This window comes from Salvia splendens, chromosome 4 (genome assembly GCF_004379255.2).
Source record: "Salvia splendens isolate huo1 chromosome 4, SspV2, whole genome shotgun sequence".
NCBI classification, from domain to species: Eukaryota; Viridiplantae; Streptophyta; class Magnoliopsida; order Lamiales; family Lamiaceae; genus Salvia; species Salvia splendens.
In genome coordinates this window covers 33,858,795-33,880,974 of record NC_056035.1, presented here as the reverse complement: position 1 = coordinate 33,880,974, position 22,180 = coordinate 33,858,795, and the positions used below count along the sequence as shown (strand labels likewise).

At 39.2% G+C, this 22,180-nt stretch overlaps 3 protein-coding genes across 3 annotated transcripts; 2 read left to right on the top strand and 1 right to left on the bottom strand.

Annotated features, from left to right (window-relative positions):
- The first annotated feature begins 1,195 nt into the window (after positions 1-1,195).
- On the top strand, positions 1,196-9,242 carry LOC121799566 (probable ATP-dependent DNA helicase CHR12). The gene is made up of 12 exons (XM_042198973.1): positions 1,196-1,519; positions 2,670-2,826; positions 3,220-3,284; positions 3,728-3,916; positions 4,092-4,241; positions 4,666-5,061; positions 5,711-5,970; positions 6,050-6,268; positions 6,549-6,756; positions 6,849-7,002; positions 7,646-8,248; positions 8,456-9,242. The coding sequence occupies exons 1-12, from the start codon at positions 1,316-1,318 to the stop codon at positions 9,058-9,060; spliced, it is 3,210 nt and encodes a 1,069-aa protein (XP_042054907.1). The 5' UTR covers positions 1,196-1,315; the 3' UTR covers positions 9,061-9,242.
- A 4,855-nt stretch (positions 9,243-14,097) lies between these two features.
- Positions 14,098-17,423, top strand: LOC121799561 (putative receptor-like protein kinase At4g00960). The gene is made up of 7 exons (XM_042198968.1): positions 14,098-15,000; positions 15,662-15,832; positions 15,921-16,042; positions 16,128-16,338; positions 16,420-16,657; positions 16,720-16,873; positions 16,959-17,423. Exons 1-7 carry the CDS (start codon positions 14,229-14,231, stop codon positions 17,295-17,297), a joined length of 2,007 nt encoding a protein of 668 aa, XP_042054902.1. The 5' UTR covers positions 14,098-14,228; the 3' UTR covers positions 17,298-17,423.
- Positions 17,424-17,797: 374 nt separating this feature from the next.
- Positions 17,798-21,845, bottom strand: LOC121799560 (RAN GTPase-activating protein 2-like). Its single transcript, XM_042198967.1, has 2 exons — positions 21,632-21,845; positions 17,798-19,778 (listed from the first exon to the last, which is right to left on the bottom strand). Exon 2 carries the CDS (start codon positions 19,771-19,773, stop codon positions 18,142-18,144), a length of 1,632 nt encoding a protein of 543 aa, XP_042054901.1. The 5' UTR covers positions 19,774-19,778; positions 21,632-21,845; the 3' UTR covers positions 17,798-18,141.
- Between the last annotated feature and the right edge of the window lie 335 nt (positions 21,846-22,180).

Below are 22,180 nucleotides of genomic sequence, written 5' to 3'. Positions count from 1 at the left end.
CTGTTGCGCCGAGCCGCTGGTTCTCCGACCGCCATTGCTCTCTCGTCCTAGTCACTCTTCTTTGCTGTTGATATCCAATGCGGCTGCTCTCTCCTCCTTGCCACTGTTCTCGGTAGCTGTTGTTCTGACGCGGTTGCTGCACCGACCGCCGCTACTTCTCTGGTCGTCGTTTCTTTCACCACCTAGCCACTCTTCTCTGCTGCTTCCGACGCTGCTACTGCGCTGACCGCAGCTATTGTTGCTCCGCTTCTCCGACCGGAATTGATCTCGGTTCCTTCGGTGGAACCGAAAAACCTGTAGGTCCGAACCGACTAAGGGTTCAGTTTCGGTTCTAGATTTTAGAAAAAATGAGAGTCGGTTAACCGACAAATCAGTTTGGTCGGAACTGGACCGACCGAATCCCCAAGCCTAGTAGATGGGTCTAAGATATCTGTTAGTAACTACGTCCAATTGTAATAAAATAAAATAAAATAATACTCCTAAGAGCATCTGCAATAGCGGACGTCCCAAAGGACGTGCGACCGTCTAGTGGCTCGTCCGTCGCGGACGTCCGCTATTGGGGCGGACTAGTGGGCGACGGACATGAGGGGCGGAGGAGAGGACGTCCGTCGTAAAAGGCGGACGTCCGTCCTCTTGTCCGCTATTGCACGGACAAGAGCACGGACCTCCCGAATTTTTTATTATTTATTTATTTTTATTTATACTCAATATTTACTACTCATTGCACTTCATTTTTTTATATTTGATAAACACCAACAATTAAAATGAATTGATCGTATTTTTCAATTTGTTTTATTGGCTAGGGCATCGGCTAGTCATAGTGCTAGGCTATTATTGTGCAGTGAGATACCCTTATGATGTGGAAATGCAGTAGGATGCCCTTATGACATGGTAGGAGGTGTTTTTGGGATGTCCGTATGCTAGGCTATTGGGACATCCGCCCTATTGTGGAGGCTTTTAGTCATGTAGTTACAAATTAAAGTCCTAATTTCTCAGGGTCACTATGGGCCTTGAAGGTGAACCCCTTATAGATTTATAAGCAGTCCTCTTAGCGGGCCTTGGGATTAGGAATTCAACCTTTTTTGGCCCAAAGAATGCAGGGACGTAGGCGAGGGCATTCCGGTAATTAAGTCTCCAAAATAGCGATAGAAATTTAAAATACCCACTCACGCAAGCGTAATACATCGAAGAATCCTTGAAAAAAGAAAAAGAAAAAGAAAAAGAAATCCGAATTGATCGATTGTAGTGTGTAGATCCGCAAAAAGAATCCGTTAAAATTTCAAACTAAGGCTGTATTCTGCTCCCCCTTCCCGCCATGGCCGCACAGGTGGCCGACCCCGACCCATCTCTCTCCAACGCCAAGACACTAATCTGCGCCCTCAATTTCCTCTCCCGCAATCTGCCCCTGCCCCAGCACGTCTACGACGCCGTTTCCTCCATCTACGAATCCCACGCTGCTCCTCAATTCCCCACTCATGGTATTCATCCTGCTGATGCCACCAACGACCCGCTGCCAAAGGTTTCCCACTTTCTTTCCGGTCCCTTTTTTTCTGCGTTAGTTTAGTTCATTTTGGGTTGTCACTCCTAATTCAGCTCTTGGGTATATTTCTTGTTTAATTTACTGAAATGTTTAGTAGCTATAACAGACAATTCACATTGATATCGGCTGCTCTTGCCTTTTCTCTTTTTTTTCATTGATTATTGCATTCTATTGTGCAAGAATTTGGAACTTCTTGTTTTATCCTAATTGTTTCAAGAGTGTCGCTTTTAGGTTGCTGGGTCCATCCCCCTCCTCAATTACACTTGGATAAATTTGATGATTAGGGATAGCAATACTGCAAAACTTGTTTAACAGAGGGTTTTTTTATTCTCAGATTACTTGTTACTACCTCTAAATATTGGTTGCTATTGTGAGGGCTTTCCTTAATAATGGGCTTTAATTTCAGTGAAATGAGAGATTTACATTATTTATTTAAAAAAAATAGATTCAGTTTATCTGCAAGCAGTTGCCTGAAAACTGATGTATTTTCAACTTGGTGTTCTGCTCGATCTATCTTAATTTACGATTTCTAAGAATACATATGCAGTGTACGTCTTTCTGTACCTTGTTTGTTCTTAAAGACAACAGTGCTCTTGACATCTTTTTACATAGGGTTCTTGCATTATAGTTTATCTGTCATGATTGATAATTCTATTTACTTTTTTGTTAATCTTGCCTCCTTTCCTTAGCAGCTTGCATTTATTGGTAAAAGCTAGTTGCTTTAAACTTCCATAGGCTGGCTTTGACCTCCATGTAGTCATTCCTGTTACTTGTATCAAGCTGATACAGCAACACATTCCTCCTTTTGCTCATACACAATGCTGAATATCTACTTCTGATGTTAGTAGTGTAAGGCCATGCTTAACTTAAGAAAACCTCTATTACAAGGCACATTAGGCCCATAAAGCTTGGGATTAGCGAAAGTTATCTCTACATCAACCTTCTCTTTGGGTAGAATAATGTCAATTGACGGGTTTTGATATCAATGGGGTATGAATTTATTGTGAATAGTTTCTACTTTTGTTTATCTGGCTATGCCTTCCTGTTATATCCTTCTCATGCTTACTTTTTTAAATTTATAGTTTATTTTCTGATAAGGTATGTGGTTAATCTTGTTATAATGTTGCAGGAAAAATTGGGTGTTTCAACTTACAATGAGTTAATGTTGGACTTTGAGGATGCGGTGTTGAAGCAGAGACCAGCTTGTTTACCTAGTTCCAAATTATCAGACTTAAAGGAGACCAGGTTTCAGAGCCAAATAAATCACCGGTTAGCTGAACTTGAAGGTAGTTACCTTGAAGGAAAAAAAAATTTCCAGTGACATGTCAATTGCTTTTCCAAATTGTTTATACTTTATAGTCGTGTGATTGCTTGTATAGTATAGCATTTATCTTGTCTTATTGCGGCAGGAAATTTAGATGATTCATGTTTAACGCTGATCACTCATTTCCTGATAAAAAAAAATACAGCCATAGCCGTGTAAATCTTAGTTTGGCTATCTTAGCTGCTCCTTCATATATTTTTCTTCCTTGCTTTCTGCCCTTCACTTATTCACTATTTGGTTGGTTTGCATGCATATCCACAGAGCTACAAACGGCATATTCTTCATATATCTTTTTTTCTTTACATATAAATACTTGCTCATGAAATATGTTTATTTCTCCTTCTATGTAAAACAGAATTGCCTACTAGTAGAGGCGAGGACCTGCAGTCCAGATGCTTGCTTGAACTCTATGGACTAAAGGTGCAGTTCACTTTTTTGATGACTCTAGTTGACAAAAGTTATGATGTTTGACAAGTTTTAAGGTGGGATTAATTATTGCCCTCACATATATGGATTAAAGTAGAGCTCATTTTCCTCTCCAAAAGTATCTTCTGATGCTAGCAATAAACTCTATCCTGCTTGGATCATCTGCTGGTAGGGAGTAACAAAACAACTGACTATGCTTAGTTCTCGAAACCAATTTTAAACATCTCTGTGGTTGTAATTCTGTTGAATTTCATTTATGCATCCAACTAAAAGTAGGGGCTGGGGTTAGATATATCTGACTTTATTGTCATACCCAAGTATATCAAAACACACCCTCCACATTCCGAGCACTATGTGTGTGTTTTTCTGTTCCTTGATGTGAGAGTAAGAGTATTATGGTCTATTATTGCTTGATAATAAATTCTTGCTGCTATCAGTTAGCTGAGCTCCAGAGCAAAGTACGCTCTGAAGTCAGTTCTGAATATTGGCTTCGACTGCATTGTGCAAATCCTGAAAAGCAGCTTTTTGATTGGGGAATGATGAGATTACGTCGTCCTCCATTTGGCTTTGGAGATGCTTTTTCTATGGCAACCGATGACCCATTGAAGAAGAAACGAGAGGCTGAGGTGAGGGTTGTCCTTTTGACTTTTCACAGTTCTGATTATGGGTTCAAAGTAGATAAATTTCTATGAACACACCAAAAATCGAATTCTTACAGCTTCATACATAAAAAGCTCATATATTTATTATAGGAAAAGATTTTGGCTGGATTGCGCATATTTATTGGCTGTTTTGCTGCAGAGATTTTCAAAATTTGAGGAGGAAGAGAAGAATCGGATAGAGTCTAGGCAAAGGAAATTCTTTGCTGATTTACTCGATACTGCACGTGAACTACAATTGCAAGTACAGGCTGCCCAGAAACGGCGGAAACAGAGAAATGACGGTATTCAGGCATGATGCTATTTTCAAAACTTATTTTTTATGCATTTTCTTAAGCTGCAGTATGGCATGGGAACAATTAAGGTTGTATGGTAGCTTTGACATTTCAAAATAAGCGAACTTTTAAAGCTAAAACTTTATTTGGTTATTTTCCCTGTTTTGACGACTAAATATTGCTTTTCAGTTTTGAACAGAAAGTCTAACTTATACGTTTTGAGTTCTGGAAACTCTCTTACACTTCAAATTGATATCTTTTCATGAGTTGAACTTGTTCTGATTATTTTGTATTGGGAAACTTCAATATATCTCATTTAGTTAAGAAAAGTTGATGATATTTATGTCATGCATACATTGTTAAGAATGTTATCTTTGATATCTTGCTTTACATTTCCATTTCAATACCTCACTGACAATGGAAGTTCTCTACAATTCTCAGGCTTGGCATGGAAGACTGAGGCAAAGAGCTACACGAGCTGAAAAACTGAGGTTCCAAGCTTTGAAAGCTGATGATCAAGAAGCTTACATGAAAATGGTTGAGGAGAGCAAGAATGAGAGATTGACGATGCTCCTCGGAAAAACTAATGATCTCTTAGTTCGCCTGGGTGCTGCTGTTCAACGTGAAAAAGATGCTGCCCATGATAGCATTGAACCCCTGGAAGGTTCAGATGCTGACTTGCCTGAGTTATCTGCTTCAAGGACTGATACACCAGCACAATCAATTCCTGAGGATGATGAAGAGATTGATGATGAGTCTGATGATAAAGCAAAGACTGGTGATTTATTAGAAGGGCAGCGGAAGTATAATTCTGCTGTACACTCTATTCAGGAAAAGGTGATCTTTTATTTCCTGATATTATTTTTAAATGGAAACTGCAATACTTCCGCATCAAATCCATCTGGAATGCCTTTTGCATGTTCCCTCCAGCATGTGTGTGATTGCCAGTTTCACTGGGATGTAGCAGCTGAAAACTAATGTTCTCTTACACTCATAGGATTCTCATATATCTCCTCAACAAATGAGGTACAAATGCCTAATATTTGGTATAATATGGATGTAAGGTAAAAGTATTAAAGGACATCAATAGACTAAACAGAAAACGAGAGAAGGCTAGTACTTTGCTGTTTTTTCTTTTTAATTATTTCTCTGCACAAATCCTGTACTTATATAGGAACCTGTGCAACAATATCAGTCCAAATCTATTATGGAAATTGTTCTGTAAAAGGGGAATGGTAAGGAAACGGGTTTTCGCAAGTTCTCTTTAATCATGTTTTTAATTCCATGAGTATCAGATGCATTAGGTTATTGATATAAATTACTCACCTTCTCTTCATTTGTACTCATTGCCAACACATCTTATGTTTAGGATATATAGATTTGTGGGGTGTGGTATTATGGAATGTAACCCTTCAATGTTGAATTTTACAAGTTCATGTCTCCTCATAAAGTTTATGTTGATCTAACCTGCCAAGAACACTGATAGGTGACAGAGCAACCATCCATGCTTCAAGGTGGAGAGTTAAGAGCATACCAAATAGAGGGGCTTCAGTGGATGGTGTCACTGTTCAATAACAATCTAAATGGAATTTTAGCTGATGAAATGGGGTTGGGAAAAACAATTCAGACAATCTCTCTGATTGCTCATCTCATGGAAAACAAGGGTGTGAATGGGCCGCACTTGATTGTTGCCCCAAAAGCCGTTCTGCCAAATTGGGTTAATGAATTTACTACTTGGGCTCCTAGGTACAGGTTGAATTTTCTATTTAATAAGTAATTTGTGAATCGAAAGCTGTAGTTCTGATGGACATTCTCCGTATATCAGTATTTCTGCAGTTCTTTATGATGGACGCATGGACGAAAGAAAGGCCTTGAGAGAAAAATACTCAGGAGAGGGGAAGTTCAGTGTTTTGATTACCCATTACGATCTTATCATTAGAGATAAAGCATTTTTGAGGAAAATCCACTGGCACTACCTAGTTGTGGACGAAGGACATCGACTTAAAAATTATGATAGTGTTCTTGCACGTACTCTTGTTTCAGGGTATGGTCTATAACTACTTATAATCATGTGTATAGTAACTTCCACAACTGTCCTTTTTATTTGTGTATCTACCTCATGTTTGTCTTGGAATCACTTTTATGTTACCCTATTTCTGCTGTGTAGTTGGGCGCACGAAAGTTGTTGCAAATTACGTATTATATTATGAAAATGCCATCTTATCGCGAGTATGAGCTAATTGTTGTTTAATTGTATTGTAGAGTTTGTCGATAATGCCTTTAGATAAAATTGTTCAACCCTTAATGGTAATTGAATTTGGCAGTTACCGAATTCGGCGGAGACTTCTTTTGACTGGAACTCCTATCCAGAATAGCTTGCAGGAACTGTGGTCCCTACTTAACTTTCTCCTTCCTAATATCTTCAATTCAGTCGAAAACTTTGAGGAGTGGTTTAATGCTCCCTTCGCCGACAAATGTGATGTCAGCTTAACAGATGAAGAACAGCTGCTAGTCATTCGTCGTTTGCACCATGTATGGCTTGATTCTTTATGTGTCTCTCTTATATGCTTGTAACTCACCTTCTTTTTTGTTAATCTTCTTCTATCCCACTTGCGTTTCTGCAGGTCATTAGGCCATTTATTTTGAGGAGGAGGAAGGATGAGGTCGAAAAGTACCTACCTAGTAAAACTCAGGTCATACTAAAATGCGACTTGTCCGCATGGCAGAAAGCATATTACAAGCAAGTGACCGAGCAAGGACGGGTTGGTCTTTCTCATGGTAAGGGTTTCTACGCACTCGTCCAAGGATGGAGGAACATCTAACTGCCAGCCTCAGCCATTTCATGTTCTTAAGTCATTATTAGTTATAATCATTTCCCTCCCTAAAACAACATTAATACGTAGATTAGGAGTATTATGAGGAAAGTTCACTTTAAAATTTTGATAAAATATTTGCATGAATATATCTAATCATCTATACATAGTACTTTAACTCTTTAAATGATGTGCTTAGGCTCCTACTTCTTGTATGAGTTGTTCGTTTTAACTTATTTACATTTGGATTTTATTTGATAACAATAAATTTGAAGTATTGAGGAAAAATTTTCTCCCAGTGCCCCCCAAAAAATCCCCGTGCTTCGTCGATGTAATCATCAATTGCTATATTGCTTCCATTTTAGCATATGCCTGCAAATACTTCCTGCAACCAATTTTCCTTTCATCTTGACAGTTGTTGATTCTATTCCATAAGAATCAAGCTGGAAAAAAAAATGCACCAAGTTTTCATCTATTCAGTGTTCTATTATATTCGGTGTTGCAATTTATCGGTTTTCTGATATTAGTGTCACCCCGATTTTGTTCTAGTCCAAATCTAACGAGGATAGTAACAAGATTTTCTTCATGCTTTCTATCTTGTTTTGCAGGTAGTGGTCGTTCGAAAAGTCTTCAGAATCTGACAATGCAGCTCCGGAAATGTTGTAACCACCCATACCTGTTTGTTACGGATTACTATATGCAGCAGAGTGAGAATATTGTCAGGTCATCAGGAAAATTCGAGCTTCTTGATCGCCTGCTCCCCAAACTTCATAGGGCGGGGCACAGAGTCCTTCTTTTCTCTCAAATGACTAAGCTCATGACCATACTCGGAGATTATCTGACGCTGAAAGGTTATCAGTTCCTTAGACTTGATGGCACTACCAACACTGGTGACAGGGGTGAACTACTGAAAAAGTTCAATGCACCTGACTCACCTTACTTCATTTTTCTCCTAAGTACTCGTGCTGGAGGACTCGGTCTGAATTTACAGACTGCAGATACAGTAATCATCTTCGACAGCGACTGGAACCCTCAGATGGACCAGCAGGCAGAAGATCGAGCCCATCGCATCGGCCAGAAGAAGGAGGTCAGAGTTTTTGTGCTCGTCAGTGTTGGATCCGTGGAAGAAGTTATCTTAGAAAGAGCTAAGCAGAAAATGGGTATCGATGCCAAGGTTATTCAAGCCGGATTGTTTAATACAACATCCACAGGTTTGTCGATTTCAATAAAAATGGTTGCTTGTCTGTTTTCCTAATTCCTATATTGTGTGAGAACATGTGTTTCAACTGCAATCAAATGGGCAATTAGAGTAGGAACTACCAAACCACAAAATGGATCGAATTTTCAGACTTGAATAGTGTATGCTTAAAAGGTTGATTGAAGATGATATTGATGTTATTATTCATTTTGATTCACAGCTCAAGACAGGAGGGAGATGTTGGAGGAAATCATGCGTAAAGGCACAAGGGCGCTTGGAGAAGACGTGCCAAGTGAAAGAGAGATCAATCGGCTGGCAGCCCGGACAGAGGAGGAGTTTTGGTTATTCGAGAAGATGGATGAGGAGAGAAGGCAGCGAGAAAACTACTGGTCCCGTCTCATAGAAGAACACGAGGTGCCAGATTGGGTATTTGCGGAGCCAGAAATAAACGGCAAGGGTAAAGGATCTGTGGACCAAGACTTGCCTGTAACGGGGAAGAGGCACAGGAAGGAGGTGATTCGTGAGGATGCAATAAGTGATTCGCAGTGGATGAAGGCTTTGGAGAACGGGAACGAAGGGTCTAAACATGCTGCTAAAAGGAGAAGAGAGAATCCTCCCCGGCCTGTTGAATTGCCTATAGATAATGTTGCTGTGGAGCTCAAGAGTGAGACCACGACGTCCATGGCGAGTGAAGACACCTCCTCCGGCTGGACCTCTCAGAAGTCGAACGCCGAAAGTTCTAGAAGTGGATTAGAAGCTTCGGAAAGTGGGATGAATGGCTTGACATGGAAGGCACATAAAAGGAGGAGATCGAGCTTGCTGTAGGCTGTTTCTCTAAAGGAAGTAGGTTAATTACTTTAAAACAAAATTGCAATCGTGGTCACCCCATTGATATTTTCTTGCTGTAAATCTACTTTTTCATCAGCACCTCTGCAAATGTGCCTTTGCTTACTCTGATTCTGTGTTCCAAAACAATAAGAACATCGATATACATTGTTTTTGACCTACAAATTTCTTAGTTTGTGTGTCTAGTTGTCAACCCCCTTCTTAAAATTTACTTACAGAATGAGCGTGGGGATAAGGATAAGGGACATAGGAGAAATAGTGAAAGAAAATAAATAAGTACAGTACTACTTTTCTAAATAAAATATGGATGCTTTGGGAAAGAAAATAATACATGCCGAATTAGAAATCATTGATGTCAATAAGGCGAACTCATTTGGGTTCTGGCCAACTCGCTTAGGTTGTCGGGTTATTCGTGTACACAAATGACTATGGCCATTCTCCTTGATTCCAAAGAGATCTATAATGGTTTCTCATCTACTCTAATGGTGACTTGGTCCCCTAACTTATTGGTTAGAGAAACGTCTTATTAACCGAGTAGCGCTTTATCGTCAAACATTTATTTGAGGTCAAATCAGCACTAAATCTCTCTCGTCAAGCTGGTGGAACTGACTAGACGTATAGTAGTAGAATATTATCGTCTCGGTTAAGAAAAAAAACTATGTCTTCAATCTTCGATGTAGTATTGAATTCTAACAGAAAATTAGATAGGTGTTGGAAGAAAATAGAATAGTAATGTCAAAGTTATAAAGCATAAGCTCCCAAAATTACTAATTGCATAAGCGAAATTCGTTGTGCAGATCCATTATGCTCATTGCAATTTTGAATATATGATGAGAATATTTAAGACTAATAATCTTGTTTGCCTCCTATCTACTCACATGATAATTATGAAAAAACTGTTTTATAAAAATGAATAAAGCGATAATTATACCTCATAGATTATCGCCATATAAATAATTGACGTGTAAATCCAGCTAACACGCTGATATTTAAACATGCTTTAGGAGACATTTTATTTATAAAAAAATAAAATAACATGTATTAAATTAAATGATAATTATCTAAATAATGAGACATTTTGGAGTAAACGTCCCAAATGATATGATAAAGTTGACCATTAAATGAAGAAAACGTACAATCCTTTTACTTTGATTTATTCAGATGTCAGTATTTTTGTCTGTTATAGTTATTATAATTAGTGAATATTGATTGTATTCTATTGTTTTGTATTTAAATATGGAAAATATGTGTTTCTTTCCAAAAAAAGACAAGGAACGTTATGATTAGGTATGTAAAAAACGAGTAATGAATAAGTAAATTAGCCGAATTATTTTTGGTCTGATTTCTAATTTGAAAACCTAATTAGCCAAACGGATAAAATAATCCAATTAATTGAGCTGATTAAATTTAAGGAAATGTATGTTTCTATATTCCTATTTAAATTTTATATATTGACTTATATATCCCTACATTATTTTTAATAGAGATACATCAATTAACAATAATAATCAATCATTATAATGATGAAAAGTAATTAAAACAATATCATTATTTTGCTTGTGAAATAAGTGGATAGGACACATCAAAGACCACCAAGTCAATATATAACGCGTCAAATATTTATTACATAGAGGTGATGTATGAAGTGTAATTTGTAAAAGTTAATTTACTCAATTTTGTTTTATTATTTTGGGTAATTATTTGATTTTTTCTATTATCTACATCGTTTACTCAGATTTGTCTTATACGGAGGAAAAATATTGAATCAGAACAATATGACGCAACAAATATGTAAAGTTTAAAGATTAGACTATTAGCACCGGGGCGCCCTAAGGCGCGCCACGTCATCAATTTTATCCTCCTACCCTCCACCTACAGTGGAGCGCCCTATGGCGCGCCACGTCATCAGTTGTACTATTGTTTTGTTTAATTAATTTAAATGTTTTCAAATATAGTATGCAAACGAAAATTAACAAAAAAAGAACGAGTAATTAAAAACCGGCGAATATTGATTACAGAAAAAGTTACACGATTCAAGTTACATTAAAAACCGGCTAATCTACGCAATTCCTAACTTCCGGCGCAGCTCATCGATCAACGCCCGGAGATATTCGGCTTCGTCGGGGTCCGTACACTTCTTGAGGGCCTTGTGCGTCTGCAACAACGTCCTCGCCATCGAGGCTGTTGCCAACGACTCAAAGGCGGCGGCCTTCGGGGTCGGGGTTGGGAACGGCGATGGGGTTGCGGCGGTCGAGGATGATGTCGCCGTAGCCTTCCCCTTGGCCTTCGCAGCCTTGACGCCTATGGGACGCAGGGAGGACATCGGTGTGCCGGTACTATCGTCCTCCATGTACGTCCGGTTGAGGTCTGCCGGACGATTCCCGCAGTCGCTGCTCGTGCCACCACCAGCTTCGGTGGCCTTCGACCTCTTCCCCCCCCCCCCCCCCGGTGTGCACAATCCCGCCTTGGAACTTCTGTTTGTCCCTCAAGAGCGCCCAGATGGCCTCGTGCTTGAACTCACCGTACAGGGACTGGTACGACAACAACGCTTTGGAGCGCACGTCGCTCAAGCTCTCGCCGCTCCCCTGCCCCCAAGCGCACTTCTTGTACTCCGACGAGAACGGGTTGATTTGCTTCTTCACCTGGTCCCAGTGCTTGCGGAGCTGCTCCCGTTGGCGCTTGTACGCTCTCGGCGGCTTCGCCTCATTGTAGCGCTCGGCGATGCGCTCCCAGTACGTGATCTGCCTTTGGTTGTTCGCGAATATCGGATCCTCCAATATATCCACCCAACACCTCGCCAATATGAGGGTTTCATCCGGCTGGTAGTTTGTACGGCCGGGTGCGTACTCTTCACATACTCCCGGAGGTGGCAACTTGTACGCGCGATGCCGGGTCCGCTTCTTTTTGGCGGGTGCGGCGGATGGGGTGGCGTCGGCGGCCTCGGCGGGAGGGGGCGACGGGTCGGTTTGGTGACGGCTCCATGTCAGACAAATCGTATGATTCCGTGCTGAATTCGGGATCGTACTGCGCGTTGGCGGCGAATGATCGATATTCGCCGGGTTCTGTACCCGGCCAACGCGCCTTACCACTGAACATCGGACTGTTGGGACTTGATGAATCCATTTCGTAGTAATAAAAAATGTGAGTTTCGAGAGTGGAATCGCGAAATGAAATGTTAAAATTGAAGGGTATTTATAAAAAAAATGAAACAGTGTGTCATCGTCCCTGACCATCGTCCGCGGAGCCCACAATGGCACGGACGATGGCGCGGACGATAGGCTATCGTCCGCACTATACGCCGCGGACGATATATCGGCCGTGAGGATCGGGCGCGCCCGATGCCAGGCACCCACAATGGTGCCATCGTCCGCGCCCGAGGACGATGGACGCCATCGGGCGCCCCATTGTGGGTGCTCTTACAAGTGAAACGATAATGTTTATTTTGTGCATGTATGATACTTTCTCGTCCCTCATTATATGTCTCGTCAATTTTCTATTTTAGAATGTTCCTTATTGATTGTCTCACTTCATTTTTATTATATTTAATAATAAATTTTATATATTCTTTTAACTTATTTCACTTATATTTTTATTATAAATTAAATATATAAAAATAGGACACACATTCTCATTCTCACTTAATTATTTTTGGTCTGATAAGCCTAACAAACCAAACCGATAAAATAATCCAATTAATTGAGCTGATTGAGTTTAAAGGAAAGGATTTGTTTCTATATTATAATATTCCTATTTTTATGTTACATCTTGACTAATAGTATATTTTAACATTATTTTAAATAGAGATAAATCAATTAATAATAATAAATCACTAAAATTATAAAAAGTAATTAACTCAATAAATATCATTATCCTGATTGTGAAATGAGTGTTAGGATAGGACCAAGTCCATGGCTAGTGCAGAATTTGGATTGTAGTGTCAGGTGTGGGTGTGGCCGTGTGGGATTCAAGCTAGGTTAGAGCATCTCCAATGATTCTGGACATGCAATAGCCCTCTCATAGCCTTTCCACTGTCAATCTGCACTAAAATCCTCCTGCCACATCATCTGGACATGCAATAGCCCTCCCATAGCCTATCCACATCACTAATAACAATTATATAATTTAATTTACAATCGTAGCAACATACGGAATTTAATTTACGAGACAAATACAGGAAAATTGAATAATAATATTAAAATTTATAAAAAATACAATAATTTATAAAAAAAGTACATTAATTTTAAAATAATACAAAAATTAAAAAGTACAAAAAAAGTACATAAAAAATCACTCCGGTTTTTTATGAAAATGACGTCCAAAGCGCGTATATATAGTGTTTCGAAAAATTAAAAAAAAATTCTGACTCCGGTCTGACGCCGATTCGGAGCCTACAATGGCGCCGTGAGAGTCGGCGTCAGAATCGGCGTCAGTTCAAGAATCGACGTAGGCGCGCCGATTTTGACACCGGTTTCACTGACGCCGGCTGCAATAGTTCGGCGTCAGCACCGGCGTCCGCGAAAAATCGGCGTGCCTACGCTGACGCCGCCATTGGAGATGCTCTTAAGGACAATTTGTTGATATGGTCAATGCACATCTGCAATCCCAGTTGATAGGGCTATCTCTTTCAATATTCATAAATTGGGATGTCAATTCAATCTAAAATTTATGAATTGGATTGAATATATAACTTGATTATTTTATAAGATTATATTTAAAAAAATAAATTAAAAAAACACAATCCAAATGACCCAAAATCAAATAGCCCATTATCTAATAGGGTTGGGCAGTAATTAACCCCAACCTCATAGATATGTCCCAAATGAGTTAATTCTCATTGTTTTGGTTTCAATTTTTATTATTATTTTACACCTTTTAAGTTGGTAAAATATTATTTATCAGTTGATTAAATTGGTCATACTTTTAATAGTGCTGACAATATCTGTGGAAAGATTATATTCAACAATGAAATAAAATGGGAATGGGAGATGATTGGTTGAACGAGACAGACTGTGAAAGGGATATATATGTTGGCAACTACTTTCATTGATGAAGGGAAGGGTGTATAATGAGTTAGGCTTAATTGCATTGAACATTTCTCCAATTATGTTCTATATATTCCAGAATAAGTGTATTCCAATCCAAGCACTATGAATTATCAAACATTGTTTGCAGGGTTGTTGTTGATGCTACCGCCAGATCTCTTAGCCTCGGAGTGGGGCCAAAGCACTTGCGGCAGCAACGGCAATTACAGCAGCAACAGCGCATACAGCTCCAACCTCAACACTACTCTCTCTTCTCTCTCCACAAATATCGACAACTATGGCTTCCACAACGCCTCGACCGGGCAGGGCCCCGGCCGAGCCAACGCCATCGCGCTGTGCAGAGCCGACATTCAACCCAGCGCCTGCCGCGACTGCGTCGAGAGAGCCTGCGCCGATCTAGCCGACGCGTGCCCGGTTCAGAAGGAGGGACTCCTCCTGGATGTGCTCTGCACGATACGATACTCGAACGATACCATCTACGGTAGCCTGGAGAGTCTCGACGGATACAACTCGTGGTATTATGTGGAGAACGTGACGAGTCCGAAGGAGTTTAGGGAGGATCTGAGGGGGCTGCTCGGTGATCTCCGGAGACGAGCGGCTGCGGGGTCGTCTAGGGTGAAGGTGGCGGCGGGGAATGTAAGTGGACCCGATTATCAAATGATTTATGGGTTGGTTCAGTGCAGTCCGGATTTGTCATCGGAGGATTGTACGAGTTGTTTGATCGGTGCGATTTCGTATATACCGCAATGCTGTGAGGGGAGTATTGGGGGTTCAGTCCTCGTGCCAAGTTGCAATCTTCGTTTCGAGACCACTCTGTTTTTCAATCAAACTAGACTTCACGAGCTTGAGTTTGTCCCTCCACAGTCATCGCCGCCGGGTAATTCTAATTGTCTATGGCGTTCGCTTTTCAAGATAAAATAATAGCAAGATATATTATAGGATTGAGTTGTGAGATTATTTTAGTCATAGGAGGTAAGTTATGACTAATTATCTTATGATTATCCATCTAGGATTGAGTTTTGATATTGAATCTTATCAACAAAACACACTACAAATTTAATCTCGAGATACAATCTTGCAAATCGAACACCCGTTTAATTATGTTTTCACCTTCTGTGTAGTGCAACTTACATGAATTTGGACTTGTTTAAGGTTACCGACCCGACCGACTCCGGTATATAATTGTATTGATATTGATGGTTGCTAGTCTATTGAAGCCGGTCTATTAAAATGGTTATTAGTTATTACTGTAATAATAAATAGTCAATTGTATCTCTATATTGACATTTAAAACTCCAAAAATATACAACTGTCAATACAAATACATAGCTAACAAACTCATGTCATGTATTGCCACTTTTATAGACTAATAGTTGACGAGTTATCAAAGTTATCACATTAACCTTGTTTTCATTGGATTACAGTATTAAATATAACTATGTAATGATATAACCGTATTGTAGTATACTTTACTGAAAATGCGATATAATATTAAAATTGATCATACATTATTTAGTTATCTGATTTTGTTTTTGCAGGAAAGAAAGATGATAGCACAACTGAAAGTATTGCAGGAAAGAAAGATAACAGCACAACTCAAACTATTGTGATAATTGTGGTTGCAACTGTTGTTCTCTTAATTGTGATCGTATCAGCTATCTTCTTTCTAAGAAAGAGAAAGAAACAAAAACCAACGGAAATTCCTCAACGTAAGTTACTCATATTAGTTGCACACCATACGCTTTATTCATTCATTTTGTGTATTGGCCTCCAATGTTTCTTCATAATTTCATGAAGCTGCCGACGATATTAGCATAGTCGAATCCCTACACTATGATTTCAGTACAATCAAAGCTGCAACAAATGATTTCTCTGATCATAACCAATTGGGCCAAGGTGGATTTGGGACTGTTTACAAGGTAAATGTAAATATACATTACTATATTACTACAACAACATAATTCAAAAACTAAGGATAAATATTGTGTGGTGTCATAATTTTAGGGGGCACTTCCAAATGGTCAAGAAATTGCAGTGAAAAGATTGTCGAGATATTCTGGGCAGGGCGATATAGAATTCAAAAATGAGGTTCTCTTATTGGCTAAACTTCAACACAGGAATTTGGTTAGACTATTAGGTTTCTCCTTAGAAGGAATGGAGAAGCTGCTGGTGTATGAATTTGTTCAAAATGCAAGCTTGGATAGCTTCATATTTGGTACTAACATTCATCAGTAATTTACTTAATTAATGATATGTGAACATATGTTAACTCGTTAGCAATTAATTTGACATGCAGACCCAGTCAAGCATTCAGATTTGGATTGGGATAGACGTTACAAGATCATAGGAGGTATTGCAAGGGGAATCCTCTACTTGCACGAAGATTCTTGTCTCAGAATCATTCACCGTGATTTAAAAGCCAGTAATATACTTCTAGACAAAGAGATGAGTCCCAAAATTGCCGACTTTGGTATGGCAAGATTATTGGGACTAGATGAAACACACGGAAATACAAGTCGAGTTGTGGGGACATAGTAAGTTGCACAAATTAGCACTTTTATTGAGTTACAATAATACTAAATTCTATAAATTGCAGCGGATATATGCCACCAGAATACCTAAAACACGGCCAATTCTCAATCAAGTCCGACGTCTACAGTTTTGGAGTACTAGTCCTTGAAATCATCAGCGCCAAGAAAAATAACGGTTTCCAACATGGGGATGACAGCGTAGGGGACCTCTTGAGCTTCGTAAGTACAAAGCATGTAACATTTTCTTACTCCTTAACTAGTTTATAGTTAGTGAATGAAAATGAGAAATTGATGAATGTTGTAGGCATGGGACAGTTGGAAAGAAGGAAGAGGAGGAGATGTGGTGGATCCATTTTTGAGGAGTGAATCGCGGTCAATGGCTGAGATGTTGAAATGTATCCATATTGGTTTGTTGTGTGTTCAAGAAAATGCGGCAGATCGACCAACTATGGCCTCTGTGGTGCTTATGCTGAGTAGCTTCTCCGTAACCTTAAACTTGCCTTCGAAGCCAGCGTTTTACGCTTTGGATGCATCACTTATTCACAACTTCGACTCCCTAAATTCTTACTGCAAGACTTCTTCTCAACAGTCTCGTCGTTCCTCGCAAAATGATGCATCCATTACTGACTTGCATCCGCGCTGATTCCCCTGAACAAGTTTGTTTTTATTCTATTTTTCTTCTGTGCCAATTGAAATGTTACAGTCACATCGAATCCCCCACTTCGGGTTGCTAAATTGCAAAAAACAACTTATGAAAGTTTTTGGATAATCTTGAATACGGAATGTTAATAGTATAATAACATACCAGTAACAACATTGACTGCAATAAGAGTAAGAGATCTTTTTCGAAAGAATACATAATTTTCAGTTTATGACAAAAGTCCGATTTACAAATATTTATTACATTTGTTTAGTTATGATATTTTAATAAGTAGGAGTACTAACAATTGACGTACAATTCAAACAAGAAGAAAAGTGAGTGGGGCAGGAAAGCCCATAGCTTCCAAATTGCTAGTATGGGAATGTGTATCACAAATTCATAAGAACAATTGACTAGTAGTACAACTTTTCAGGTACAACCACAAAACTGAAGAGGAAAAACAAGCAGGTGTGCGTGCAGCCAACGATAAATAAGAAAGAACATAGTAAGCAAAATAAGAACTCATTAGTATTTTTCATAACAAAAGGTTCAAAGTAAGTAAATATGATTGAAAAGGCATAAAAGGATCCTACCATGGTCCCCAACATGGGGTTTACAAGTCTACAGGCCAAGTCGAAGGTACCTTCAGCTGATACAAATTGCTGAATAATCTAAAGCAGATTTAAGGGGAAAAAAGGTCCCATCAACGCAAACTCGTAATGGTGAGCAGTGGCTTAGTCAAGAATCAGCATCATCTCCTCTTCAAATTTAGTACGTCCACAGAAGATAATCTACTACAATAACGATTTCTACTCTGCATGAGGACTGCAAGACTACCTACCTTCTTTTAGTTTTCTTGATTGACGTCAAGCTTTTTAAGTTTCTCTTCCAATTCATCCTGGCTGCCTTCATCTTCATCCCCACCTTTCGAGTCATCAAAATCATTACCCTCAGGGTCGTTCTCATCCAGGGGTCCAAGTTTTTCCTGACATTCTTTAAAGATACTCCTCAACTCATCGATGTCTTCCTCAGAAATGAAGTTCCCATTTACATTCAGGAGCTTAAACCCAGGCAAATGCACCAATGCCTGGGCTAACTTCCTAGCTGTGGTTGTCAAAGAATTCTGGCTCATATCAACTTCCTTGAGTTGATCCTGGCCTTCTCCGAACGCTTTGCTTATCTGAATTGCACCATCATCCTTCAGATCATTCTCTGACAGGTTCAACTTCACAAGAGACTTCTTACTAGTAATGCAAGCAGCTAAGCTGGGAGCAGCTTCAGCAGTTATATCATTTCCAGCCATCTCCAACACTGCAAGTGAAGGTGCTGACTCCTTGAGAGTATTGGCTATTGCTACTGCTCCATCATCTTCCAGATTCAAGTAGCTCAAATAAATCTCAGTGAGGTTCTCGTGTTTCTTGAGAGCCTCACTCAGTTTGACACCAGCCTCCACACCAAACATGTTGTCCCGAAGATCCAGTTTCTTCAGATTCTTACATTGTGCAAGTGCTTCAGTCAAGGCAATCCCTCCTTCGGAACCAACTCGGGTGGATGAGCATCGGAAATCCTCCAATAAAGGGCAACGCTTTAGAATCTCAGAAATAGCAATAGCCCCCTCATCTCCTGTCATGTTGTTATGAAAATGAAGTACTTTAAGTACGTCTGTAGAAGGTACCAACTCACAAACAGCTTGTGCAGCTTCTTTTGAAATTCCATCATTCATCAGATAAAGTTCCTCCAAGCTAGTTTGAGATCTTAATAGCTTTGCAAACGCCCTTACTCCCTTCTCACCCAAGGCATTATCAGAGATATTCAGATACTTTAAATGAGAACCCTCCAGAGCTTCAGAGAAGATATTCATAACATCAAGAGCTTCAGCCTCTGGTCTTCCAGCAACAAAATCTGACAGATCCACTTCCTTCAGTTGGTTCTTAATGGAAGCTAGGATTGGTCCAGCCACATTAGCTGCGCCAAGACCAAAGCTTCGATTGCTAAAGCATATTTTAGTGTAAGAATTTCCAGGCTCTTTCAAGGGATTCAATAATACTTGGGCCTCATCTACTTCAATAAATGCTCGCTGACCTTTGGAAATATCAAAAAAGGTCTCACGAGGAGCAGATTCAACCTCGGATTTCATTGCTTCTTTTTCTTCTAGTTTGGCACCCTCCTTAAGAACTTCCAGTATCAGCTTACTGCATTCTCTGGCGTACAACTGCACAGCATAACTTCCATCACCACCACCAGGCTCTTGCTCGTAGTGCTGATTTGCTGAACAAAATGCTGATTCCTCAATTTGTTTAGCATATTTTGCAGCTTCTGGTTGACCGAGACTACCGTACTTCCTGGTGAAAATTGTTGGTGTGGAGAGATTATTCGTCATTCGTTCAACTAACATCAACCGAGTGTTTTCACTAGGGGGCCAGAGCTTAATGGTGATTTGGCAGCGTTCTCCATTTGATGTTTTGGCGGTGTTCTCCATCTCAACTAAAACAAATTATCCAGAACCAGTATAGTATGTCAGTTGCAAGTAGAATTAATGGGAAAATAATAGTATAATCAGAAACAGGCAGTAATATCTGAAATTTAGGTTCCATATATATTGACACTTGATTGCTTATAGTGGTTTAGAAATCAAGCTAAAGCCAACGATATTATGTGATTTTGAGATGCATTGTCCAAAATATAAAAAAAATAGCAACTCAGCACTAGCAACTTATGCCTCGTATGAGATGGAGAGCTAACACTAATTATGAGCAAAATTTGAATGAGTAAATGCAATTCATGTCCTTGTGGATGAAGTACCAAAACATAAAGAGACCATATATGCTATCACCTTTAAGTAAGGTTAGAAAGTGACTCAGTAAGCGAACAACGGACAAGTTTATCTATGTGATCTCATGAACCATGGTCTATTGGGGCGATGAACCTACAAAGGTTAGTAAGATACTAGACGTGCAAAATACTCCCAGGTATAATATTGACTAGCAGGATAGTATGAATAAACAGAAGAAAAGGCATATACTATTTATCAAAAGTTGTAGTCATGGTTAGGAACAGTCTACACTAATGTTAAGTATCATTTGCGTTTAATTCTTCCCGCATGTCATTACTTAATAAGGTGGGTATTATTTTTGGGGTTATGTATATTTTTCACCATTTTCACCAGATATGAAAGATAACCTGGATATTTAGTTAAATTATTATCAAGACACCATTTTTACCCATGAAAGCTGAAACACCACATCACCAACATCTCTGCCTTTCCTCAATCGAGTAGGTAAAGTTCTAAGGGAATCAGAGAATTATGAACAGTGTATCATAAAATTGTCCAAAGATATGTGCACATATATATGCTTGATTTACCAAGCAGAAGAGCCTGTGAAATCCAAAATCTTCAGCTGACAACAATCACATATGACCACACAAAAAGAAGAGAAGCATAAGAATGTTTGAAAATGTGAGGTATTTTCATATGCAATCAAAGTTCTTAGCTTCTTGCTTGCTTTCCACTATATTCCAACAACTAAATTCAAAACAAATGTCAAGTATTTTCATATGTAATCCATGTTTCAGTTTGCTTTCCACTAATATTCCAACAACTAAATTTCAATTAGTTTCTTAAAAAGTACTTCCTCCGTCCCTGAAGAGTATGCACTATTTCCTTTTTCGTCCGTCCCCAAAGAGTGAACATTTCAATTTTGGAAACTCTCTTCTCTCTAATGAGGTGGGACTCATTCTCCACTAACAATACTTAAAAAACTCTATGTATCTATATCTCTCTTACTTTACCAATAATGCATTAAAACTCGTGTCGAACACAAATTCATACTCTTTGGGGACGGAGGGAGTAGTAAGACAGAAGCAAACGCTTGTGGTAACGAGAACATGACTAGCGTTTAATTATCATCAACTAAGAGCATTTTTCCTATCGCATTAAGTAACAACGTTCCAAAAACGCTTATTTCATCAACGCTCATTTCTAATCCAATAAGTAAAAAATTTAAAATAAATTTATATTGTTTCAAATTTCATTCTTATTCGCAGATCCAGCAGAAACACCAGCATCCTGAACTAACAGATCCACGAGGGAAATGAAACCTCTAAGAAAGTTCCGAGCCTCTAATTCGACAAAACAGAAAGAAATAAAATCTCAACTGCTCCGGAAAGCACAGTAAAAAACAGAACCCACGTTTGCATATCTTGGAATATGCATGCGTATGTGGGTTTTACTCACAGCAAAGAAAGCGGGAAATAGAAACCCTAAAACGGAATAGGGCATCAAATATTGTGCGGAAGAAGCAAAAGAGAAATACGGATGGAAAATGGAGTGGGATTACCTCTTTGTCGCGGTTTCTGGAGTTGCAGCTCGTCGAGAGAGAGAGAGAGGGAGTGAGAGAAGTGGAGTGGAATGAATGTATGGTGGTGGCGTACGAACAGCGACGACGGTGGCGCGATTCGCAAATGAGGGAACGGGAAAGGAGGGTTTTTCAATTTGGGAATTTTTGAGTTGGATTTTGCTTATTCTTCCGCCTTTTTAATTTATTTTTGTTTTTCGTTATCTTTTATACTTTTTTTTCTTTTGAAACATTTTCAATTGAGTCATTCATTTTTATACCACAGATTTGAAAAATCATATCATTACATCCACCATCCGTCAACTTAAAAAATAGGAGTATGTACTTCCTTTTTGTATGTTCATACAATATTCGGACTACTACTACTATAATAGCTTTACAAACTTTTTTTCCTTTATGAATATATATAGGGGAGCATTATTCTCCTATTCAATACTAACCTCCTTTGTTCTTCCTATTATTAGGCGTTAGATCTTATGCAGCAACGGTCCAGATTGATGCTACCAAATTCTATCTGTGTTGCACTATTGA

Bases quoted from the DNA above. Each gene is read 5' to 3' on its own strand.
- LOC121799560 (XM_042198967.1), bottom strand. From the start codon at position 19,773: ATGGAGAACACCGCCAAAACATCAAATGGAGAACGCTGCCAAATCACC.
- LOC121799566 (XM_042198973.1), top strand. From the start codon at position 1,316: ATGGCCGCACAGGTGGCCGACCCCGACCCATCTCTCTCCAACGCCAAG. The intron at 5,971-6,049 runs GTACAGGTTGAA...TCCGTATATCAG, and splicing joins TTTACTACTTGGGCTCCTAG to TATTTCTGCAGTTCTTTATG. The intron at 6,757-6,848 runs GTATGGCTTGAT...GCGTTTCTGCAG, and splicing joins TCATTCGTCGTTTGCACCAT to GTCATTAGGCCATTTATTTT.
- LOC121799561 (XM_042198968.1), top strand. From the start codon at position 14,229: ATGAATTATCAAACATTGTTTGCAGGGTTGTTGTTGATGCTACCGCCA. The intron at 16,339-16,419 runs GTACTAACATTC...TTTGACATGCAG, and splicing joins CTTGGATAGCTTCATATTTG to ACCCAGTCAAGCATTCAGAT. The intron at 16,874-16,958 runs GTAAGTACAAAG...TGAATGTTGTAG, and splicing joins TAGGGGACCTCTTGAGCTTC to GCATGGGACAGTTGGAAAGA.